Source organism: Sinocyclocheilus anshuiensis, unplaced genomic scaffold (assembly GCF_001515605.1).
Source record: "Sinocyclocheilus anshuiensis isolate Anshui unplaced genomic scaffold, SAMN03320099.WGS_v1.1 scaffold718, whole genome shotgun sequence".
In the NCBI taxonomy this organism is placed as follows: Eukaryota; Metazoa; Chordata; class Actinopteri; order Cypriniformes; family Cyprinidae; genus Sinocyclocheilus; species Sinocyclocheilus anshuiensis.
The window spans coordinates 1,932,729-1,942,899 of record NW_015546102.1 but is presented as its reverse complement, the minus strand read 5'-3'; the positions used below and the strand labels follow the sequence as shown (position 1 = coordinate 1,942,899).

Sequence of the window (10,171 nt, the reverse complement as noted above, 5' to 3'; positions counted from 1 at the left end):
CAACAACTCACACACACACACACACACACACACACACACACACACCTATCAGTCCCAAACAACAACATGCGTGTTAGCATATGCATCCACACCCATACTTTTACTCATGTCTAGCTCTGACATGCCAAAACACTGTGATTCAAAGAGAAACCGGATAATCAAACTGCCCCAGGAAAACACAGATGTGAAAAACAACTCCCATTCATGTGCAATCTGATCGCTGATATTCCTGGCGGGAGAGCAGATTGGGACAGATCCTCTGTCGCATTGCTCTTCCCTTGAAAACAGTATTGTTTGGGAAAAGTGCTGTTTCACGGCTTTAATTTCAGCTGGCGGCATAGAGATATAAAAGGCCAAAATTTACGTTCATAGCATGAAGTTTGACAACTGATTGATTAAGCTGTTGAGTGCTTATATCAACAAAATTATGGCTGTACTGATCAGGAAGCGGTTATGCTGACTGAGCGCATGCATAAACTGCCTACATCCCCATGCCAAAAAGGCTAAATATGAATTCAAAAGAATCTCTTTCAGAGAGAGCCAGGCTGTGGGGATGCATTAATTCACAACCATAATCTGACTCATGCTGTGCATGACATATTGCAATTCGACAATGCCCTTCAACGAGAGGTTCTTACATCACAGATGAGGCTGCTGGAAGAGCTGAGTAAGACACACAGCACTGCGCTTAAACTGAGCTGCAACTGCAGTCCTGCATCAGGACACTCATACTTCATTACAATGCATCTGTAAGTGTCTTGCCTATGGGTCAGGTGGCTAGATCTACATGGCACATTTCAACATTCCAGGAAACCAGCTTAGTTTGCTTTTCTAGCAGTTTAAGAAGTAGCAGACATGATGTACAGTAGCTCCAATAAATATTTAAACACTTAAAGGGATAGTTCACCCAAAAATGAAATGATGATTATGTCATCATTTCTTCACCGTCATTTCGCTCCAAACCTGTATGACGTTCTTTCTTCTGTGAAACACAAAGAAAGATATTTTGAAAAATGTTGGTAACCAAACAGTTTTGGTTACAATTTGACTTCTATTGTATGGAGAGAAACATTTCAGAAAACTCAAAATATCTATTGTGTTTACCAGAAGAAAGAAGGTCATACAGGTTTGGAACATCATGAAGGTGAGTAAATGACAGAATTTGAATTTTTGAATGGAATGTTATCTAAATGGTATCATTTTGAATGGTATCTAAATCACAATTAAGATAAGAAATAAAATAGGAATTATGGTTTGAAGAAAAAGAAAAAAGGTAAATATCACTTGTAAACAGAATATTGTCAATATTGCCATTTTGTCTGTCTATTGATTGATTGACTGATTGATGCCAAAATTCTAAATTGTGACAATATTTTATTTAGTAATGGTTTAGTAATTATGTGCATTTCGGATACATAAAATGCTAGCTATGAATGTAAGGAGTCTGTCATTTTATTCCAAAATGTTAGAAATACATCACTGTACTCAATGCAATTCCAAAAAATGAAAATAATTAATTCATTAAAACATTTGTTTTAAGATGTATTTATTTTAAGAGAATTGCTTATGAGTCCATGTTTTATCATTTAAAGTTTTTGTAAAAGATTTTGCAAAGTTTTGAAAAGTATGTTTCAAACTTTGTAAAACAAATGCAATGACATTTATACATTGAAGATTTATACAAGTCTTCAAATACAGTTTGGGGCCACAATATGAAAAATGTGCTGAAAACATACGGTAACACTTTAGTATAGGGACCAATTCTCACTATTAACTAGTGGCTTATTAGCATGTCTATTATTAACATATTGGCTGTTTATTAGTATTTATAAAGCACATATTCTGCATAACCATATTCTACATCCCTAATCCTACCCAATACCTAAACTTAACAACTACCTTACTAACTAATAATAAGCAGCAAATTGGGAGTTTATTGAGGCAAAATTCGTAGTTAATGGTTTGTTAATAGCGAGAATTGGACCTTAAAATAAAGTGTGACCAAACATACAGTACATATCTTGGCACATATTTCTTGTGATTTTTGAAGAATTTTGTATGCATGAATGCGTATTTAAAAACAGGAACACTGCAAGTGACAAAACTTTTCCGCACACACTGACTTACTGGAGGCCGATGGCAGCATGTCAAAAGGCTTCCACCTCAGCAGTGACAATAACTGTAAATTCAGCTGGCTGGACACTCTTGTTCTCTCTCTTATATAAGTTAAGTTTGACCCTCCTCAAGCTGAAAAACTACTCGCCTTGTTGTGCCACTGAAAACCATTTTTTTAAACCAGCACCTCCCCAAATCCATGACAACGCTGAAGATGCTGCCAATACTGAGTCCACTCATGCACACTAATGCGGCCCTTGGTGAAGCTTCACTGACTCAGTGGGAGAAAGTCCAGGCGGTGATCTAGGCGTCCTTTATTTAATCAAAGACATATGTGATCTCAAGAAACAAGCCAAAGGATACAACCAAACTGCCATTATAGGAAGTTTGTCAGACATTTGACACAAAAAAACATCTTTGTTTGATACTAAAAGAATCACTAATACAAAAAGTGCAAACTTAACATCATTACACTAAATAAAAGCAAATGTATCAGATCCTGACATGCTAATATTATCTGCTATGACATTTTTCATCTAAAACATATCTTTCACCAAAGCAAATATGTCAAAAATGTACCTTTGAACTCAAGGCTGTCCTCTTTCCAAGAAGCAAAGTTGCAAGATAACCTATTAAGAACAGCTTCAAACGAAAATTAACCGAATGCCACAACTAACCACAATGACAGTGTGATGTTAATCTGTTCCGACAATCCGTAACCAACACAAAGCTATGAAAACAAGCTAAAGCACTCTTACCTTAAAGAAGCTTCGTATGAAGTATATAGCACTCAACATTGTGAGTGTGTTGAGGAGGGGACGGCTTCAATCCTCTTTCACTCCCCCTCTAACCCTCTCTCTCTCTCTCTCTCTCTCTCTCTCTCTCTCTATCCTCATGTCCTTTTGAGAGTTTCTCCAGCCCGTTCCAGCCGCATGCTTACTTGTTGCTATTTAGGAGCGCTCTAAGACTCATGACACAGCCAGAGAGAGAGAGAAAGTGAGCGAGAGACACGCAGAGAGAGACAGAATGAACCTGTCATGCCATGCCAGTGGTTTAAGTTTCCTAACAATGAGCACTCCTCCGTTCAACTCAGCTATGTAAAAACAACCGTCTTAGCCAGAGAATCATTTAACCATTTCACTTCTGATCCTACGAGCATCTTAAAAAGTTTTAATTGCGCTGTCTGAGGCCAGTCTGAGGTACAATAACAGCGTGCGAGTCGGGCTGGGGTGGATTAAAAAGGGTGTTGTGGGTGGGAAAGCATTAGGTCATTTTATTTTATTTTTTTATATTGTTGGGTGAATGTCTGTGAAACTCCCAGTGTTAATGCTTTAATCTTAAACCTCCCGCCCAGCAACTGTACCTGTGGTGTCTTGATTTATATAAACACTATGAGTGTGAAGTAAAAGTAAACATCACTTGGCCATCCCTGCAGTGAGGTCAAGTGGGCACACGCTCTCCAAAGGCCTGGTGTAATTTACGCTTACAGTCTTATGTACACTTCCACAACTCTTACCCTGCGTATGCAAATCTTTTTGATGTCATTCTACCTTCATAGTTATCACGTGTTTATGATAGTGCTGTGAAACATATTGTAGGAAGGTTTAACCCATAAGGAGAGGACCTGCAGTGGAAAGTGATTTTTATCTTATAGCAGAGGTACTGTAAATGTGTAACTTGTGTCAACAAAAACAACTAAATTACTGTTTCTATGTTTCTCCATCACAAACAGATAGTCCCACCCCAAATGGATGCCATTGGTTGTGCCAGTTTGGTTAAGATCAAACAAACACAGCAATCTTTTGACTGTGCCACAGACCCACAGCTGCTTTCAGAGAAATCAACCTACAAATAGCTTACATATAGTACCTGTAAGGGGAGCTATTATACACTTTGTAGCATTTTATTGTTTTGTTTTGTTTTGTTCCTGGTGGTCCACTTAATGTTATCTTGAAAAAAAAAAAATCGAAATACTGAATACGTTGCTGTGGTGAAACAATGCTCTCAGTTTCTCGATGTAACTGTAATAAAAATGCTTTCATTTTACCCTGACCATAATTTTCTCCAAGATTCAGTATTGCCTTTTTATTTTCTTTATTTGCATACACTACCGTTAAAAAATGTGGAGTCAGTAAGATGTTTTTGAACATCTTGAAGTCTCTTATGCTCACCAAGACTGAATTTATTTGATCAAAAAATAGTAAACAGTAAAATACAGTAAAAATAGTAATACTGTGCAATATTACACTCTTAAAAATAAAGGTTCTTTATTGGCATCAGTGGTTCTATGAAGAACCTTGAACATCTATGGGACTTTTCAAATGCAGAAAAGGTTCTTTATAGTCGAAAAAGGTTCTTTAGATTTTTAAAACATTCTTCACACTAAGAAAAAAGTTCTGTTATGATATAATCTGCTTCTTTAAGCTCCTCACAGGGTTAAGCCATTTATCTTGAGGTAGGAGTAGCTAAAGAAACTAGCAGGTGGGAGAAATCCAGAAAAAAATTCAGTGGAAAAGTGTCATCGAGAGGAGTTGGGAGTGTAGCCATAAGGTAGGCCTGATGCTCTGATGGGAAACAGAGGCCCAGTTCTATTCACACCCTACTATCAAAAGTCTGAAATGATTGCCTGGAAGGCCCCCAATCTGGGCTGACTGTTAGACGAATAGAGAATTACAAGAATACTCAAGGCAAAATATAAGGCTGTGCCTACTCAAAAACACATTTAAGGATGAATCTGAATCAAAGATCATCTACTGTATACTGTATTTTGGGTGTCTACACAAGACAACATTAACAGCCTCATCTGATTCTGAGTCTAATGACTTGCATGTCATAATTTTACATTAGGCCATCTGAGGCATGATTTGCTATTTCCTGTTGACAGAGCCCAGAGTATCTTGTCTAGAGACGACATAAATAAACTCTCTCTGCTTCTCAGACGTCTGCGAGAGTTAATAAGTGCCTAACCGCAGATACAGGGAGCCACCTATAAACAATCTGCTCTACCCTATAATTTATGCCTCCCACTGCACTTAACTTTATTTACTTAATATCTGCTTTAGTAAAGTGCAATCTATTTCTAATTAGACTAAAATGGACATGAATTACACAGTGAAAGCGTCACAAGTGGTGACTGGTTCAATTATGCCATTTCAAATGCAACCGAAGACCAAAATCTTGTGTAACTGAACTCAAATCAACGAGTTGTTAAAGGGGAAAGGAGCTTGTTGGTAGAGCTGGTATGCGGTTGATGGATGTCAGGCTGGTATTTCACAGATCACAAGGTCGTGTTGTGTATAGTTCCTGACTGATGTCTAGCTAGTCAAACTCAAAGGGGAATGTAGCAGAGTTAATGGCTGATCTGAGTATATATTAAGTCATCAAGTCTACTGTGTCAGTATTGGAAATGAATGAAAAATGTTGTACTCCACAGTGTACTTCTAAAAGTTGATAAAACTAGAAGATATATGCATTTAAAAATATACATTCTTTCTTTTACAGGAAACCAAAAATTGATGGCTTATCTTGCCAGGAAGGGCATATAGAAATCGGTAATAAAATACTGTTTGAGATAAGAACGTCTAAATTATATGTACAACCTGCAAAAAAAAAAGGGGGAAAAAAAAGAAATTTATCATGGAAAACCTGGAAGTATTTTTTTAAATAATATAAAATAAAAAGTAATATAATATAATATAATATAATATAATATAATATAATATAATATAATATAATATAATATAATATAATATAATATAATATAATATAATATAATATAATATAATATAATATAATATAATATAATATAATATAATATAATATAATATAATATAATATAATATAATATAATATAATATAATATAATAGTAACATTTTTATTTGTTTTCCTAGTTAAGCTCATAATTAGAAATTACTCATTACTCAATGACTTTTAAAAATCCTTATCTAGTCATTACTAACAACTCCCATGGAAATACATGTTTTAATATGAAATAGACGGCTAGGGGAACTCATATTAATGTTAAAAAACCTCATAAAGTGAAATTTTCATGCCATGGGACCTTTAAGAGTGTTTTACATTACAAATGATTATATTTTTTTTCAATAAAAAATAATATATAAAAATAATATAACATAATACATTTATATTCTATTTCAATAGATTTTAAAATCTAATTTATTCCTGTAATGAAAAAGTCTAACTTTAAGAATTTATTTGAAAAAATCTTTTGTAACATCCTTAATGTCTTTATTGTCTCTTTTGATCAATTTAATGACTGCTTTCTGTTTAAATGTATTAATTTCTTTCGAATTAAATCTTTTGAACGGTTGTGTAGTTTGTTGTTTCTTGCCAAAGACCTGTTAGGTCAGGTATTTAAAGACGCCTATAAATGCATTTTTTGAAATAATTAGGCCTAATCAAAGTGTGTTAATAGAACTTACTCAAATCAAATGATTGAATCAAAATGAAGCATTTCCACGAACGGCCAGGATGAACTGAGGGGACTTCTTGTTGTGAATTTTAAAGCATCTCTTTGCTACAAAGTAAATCGAGTGGATGAGGAAAGACAAATTTTGAGTAATATATAGGAAGGACAGTGATTCCAAAGTACTGTATTACTGCCACAAAAGATTTCACACCCAAAAGGGCCTGTTAAATCATACCAGTGTAAAAGTATGTTGGAATGACAGTAGCATAATGCTGGCAGGAAAGCGACTAAAACTTCAGTATCAAGATTCACGTTTCACATTATTAATCAAGCTTTGAAATAGTGTAGGAGTTCTTGACAGAGGGCGCCCTCTGCTGTACAAATGTGAAAATACAACCGAGGGGCAGTAAAGGCCCAGAGATCACTGCTAGGTACCTATCTGGGTAAGGTGACCCTGATTTCACCACGTACAACATGTTCCTGGATCAACATCATTGTTGATCCTGGAACAACATTCCAATTAACCAATCAGAATTGAGGGATAACTTTTCAGGAAATATCTGTTTAACGCTTAAGATCAGGGTTAGGTGCTTCCACGCCCTTGTTAATCAGCTATCATTTCACACTGATTTTAGGAATAAATTATGGGTAGGGTTAGGTTTAGGGGTAGGGATTGGGTTTAGTCTACATTTTTAGACAGTAATGTTGATCCAGGAATATGTCTTACTTAGCAAAATCACGGCGACCATCTGGGTAACTATCAAGTATCAAAAGCAAACCATTTTTTTTTTTTTTATCTCAAATCTTAGAAGCTATAAGCATGTCAACCCATTTTTGCACACCTGCCAGTTAAAAAACAGAAAGGCAATGTATCCCAATGAAGAAAAGAGTGACAAGTGTTAAGAGTTACAACCAAACTGTAAAAATCCAAATTACTTGCTATTTTTGTTCTATAGTTACATTTTTTTACACAAAAACATCAGCTGTTGTAACCCAACAAAGAACATCTTTTATTCTCTGTTTTGTCTACAACTTTTTGGCTTCGTTCACAGTCTGCTGTGACCACAAATCACCGCCTGCTGCCCACAACAACGGACGATTCAGCCGAACCCCTCAAACCCGTCCTCTGTGTCTCTGCCTGTAGACTCCGCTGTTCCCTGGGTGACGGCAGCCTCCCTCCTCGGAGCTATTCAGTGTGTCAGCTCTCTCTGGGAGGTAGACGGTCGCGGCAGTTGGCGACGGACCAGTAGCTCTAGTGACCGGTACCCCTCTATCTCTCTCCCTCACACTTTTCTCTCTCTAATTTAGTTTGACACTGTTTATTCGGAGGCCTTTCCTGAATGAGGCCATTGTGAACAAAGCGACTGAATGACAGTCACGAAGGAAAACGTCCGCTCTTCGATTTCCCGCACTTTAGAAGATGAAGATTTCCACAGCATGAGTGAGACGGCGGGACTCTGTCAAGAAGCTTTGTGTGGGCCGAGGAGAAGCTTATGATATTCTCATAGTGGATATGAACTCTGTCAAGAGGCTTTCGCAGAGACAAGGCAGTATGCCGGGAATCGACACAAAACGCATTATAATTACAAAAGCAGTCGGAGAGCACTCAGCTTCCCCGTAGATCACTCACAGCGGCCTCCCACCACGATTCTGACAGCTCAGCACCGCTTTAGATACAAAGGCACTCAAGAAAACACACCCGCACTGAAATGTACACAACGGCCCGTGTGCACGTGGTCCCAAACGGAAGCTGTAGCGAAAGGTCAACATTTATATAAGCAATACAGGAACCGCATTTAACTTCTTGAGGAAATTAGTAGGCTAGTATTTCATTCTTGCAGATTAAACATATAAGGTCCTTTCCACGTGTCCCTTTGCCTTTTTTATAAAGCATCAGATGTACAAATCCAGTATTGTTTTCTTTTGTATTTAATATTCAATAAACAGTTATATCAAATAAAATATATACATAAACTATACTTTACAGTACTTAGGGTCACAAAACCTTGACATGACACATTTAACATGATCCTCAAACATTGTGTGGGCCAATTACATGACGTGACAACTCGTCTACTAGTATCATGTCACATCACATGTGTTCTCAGTTTTGTGTTTTGTTTCACAATCAACATTCAATATTGGCTTTCGAAAATAGATGTGCTCCTAATGGACTGGAAAATAGGGCAGTCTGCTTTGCTTTCTCAAGCTACTGTACGCTGGCCTTCATCACAAAATGGTTTCATTCTGTCCTCTACTTTTAACAGAATTGGCGGTTAATGCACTCATATGGACAACAGCAACCTCAGCTAAACACAATCATTATTAACAAAATATACACAGACACAAACCAGAAAACAGACTGAATCCTGAAAAAGGTTTCCACAAAGTAATAATGATAACAATAAGAAAAGTTTCTTTAGCAGTAAATCAACACATTAGAATGATTTCTGAAGGATCATGTAACACTGAAAAGTGAAATATTGATGATAAATATTCAGCTTTGCCATCATAGGAATCAATTATTATTAAAATTAGTGCTGTCAAACGATTAATTGCATCCAAAAAAAGCTTTTCTTTACATAACATATGTGTGTGTACTGTGTATATGTACTATGTATGTATTTATATTCATATAATTTATATGATATATAAATATATTTAATATATAAACATAACATATTTCTTAAATATACATAATAAATATGCAGAGTACACACATATTATGTAAAGAAAAACTTCGCAATTAATCGTTTGTCAACACTAATTAAAATATATTCAAAACAACAAATTTTTTAAATTGTAATAATATTTCACAGTATTACTTTTCATCAAATAAATGCAATCTTCTTTGAAGAACATTAATCTTACAGACCTCAACGGTAGTATATATGTACATAATGCACATATATATTATCATTAAAATAATTTTGTTTTGTATTTTATTTATTTTTATTATTTATATTATATTTATATTATATTATTTATTATATATTATTATTTATTTAGTTTTGTGATAAACAGCAGGTGTTACATTATCCTACTTTTTACATGTCCAAATTTATCAAATCAATAAATAAATATTCATGAAATTGATTTAAGTTTAATATTCTTGAAAACCAGCCCATCTACTGTACATAGGAATTCAGTCAATTATACAATTATATTTAGCAGTCATAGTACACAACAATCAACCAATCAGAGTAAAGTATTCCAGGGAGCCGTGTAATATGTAATGACACATGTGTGGTGACCTCAGATGTTATTAATCCAAGGGAGCTGTCTAGGTGGAGAAAGATCTTACTGGTAGCTCTTGAGCTCTGGATTTGTAGAGTCCATGTTCCTGAGGCGAGGGATGTCATTCCCATCGGACAGACTGTAACCCAGCCCATGACAACAGAACCTCCCAGGACACGGAGCGTGAGAAAGAAGCAGGAACAATGCAACATGCTGCCCATGGCAACTTAAGCACACACACAATTAAGTTGTTGGTGCATATTACACACTGCTGTCCAGGCAACAGTGGCTTGTTGAGACTGTGAGGGTCAAATCAAAGGCCTCCTATGGAGTGTTCTTCTCAGAAGAACCTCCATTCCCACCTTTAGAGCACAAACCCTCTCAGATTT

The 10,171-nt window shown here is 35.9% G+C and overlaps 1 protein-coding gene across 10 annotated transcripts in view; it reads right to left on the bottom strand.

Annotated features, from left to right (window-relative positions):
• The window catches only part of LOC107700563 (rho guanine nucleotide exchange factor 4-like), an 87,930-nt gene that overhangs the window by 57,236 nt on the left and 20,523 nt on the right, over positions 1-10,171 (bottom strand). The window contains exon 1 of one of the 10 annotated variants that reach the window (XM_016502272.1): positions 2,874-2,975. The exons of the other annotated variants lie outside the window; for them this stretch is intronic. Within the exon in view, the coding sequence (XP_016357758.1) occupies positions 2,874-2,912 (39 nt within the window). The 5' untranslated portion in view covers positions 2,913-2,975. Of the gene's footprint in view, positions 1-2,873; positions 2,976-10,171 lie in introns of those variants that run through there. 10 annotated transcript variants of the gene reach the window in all.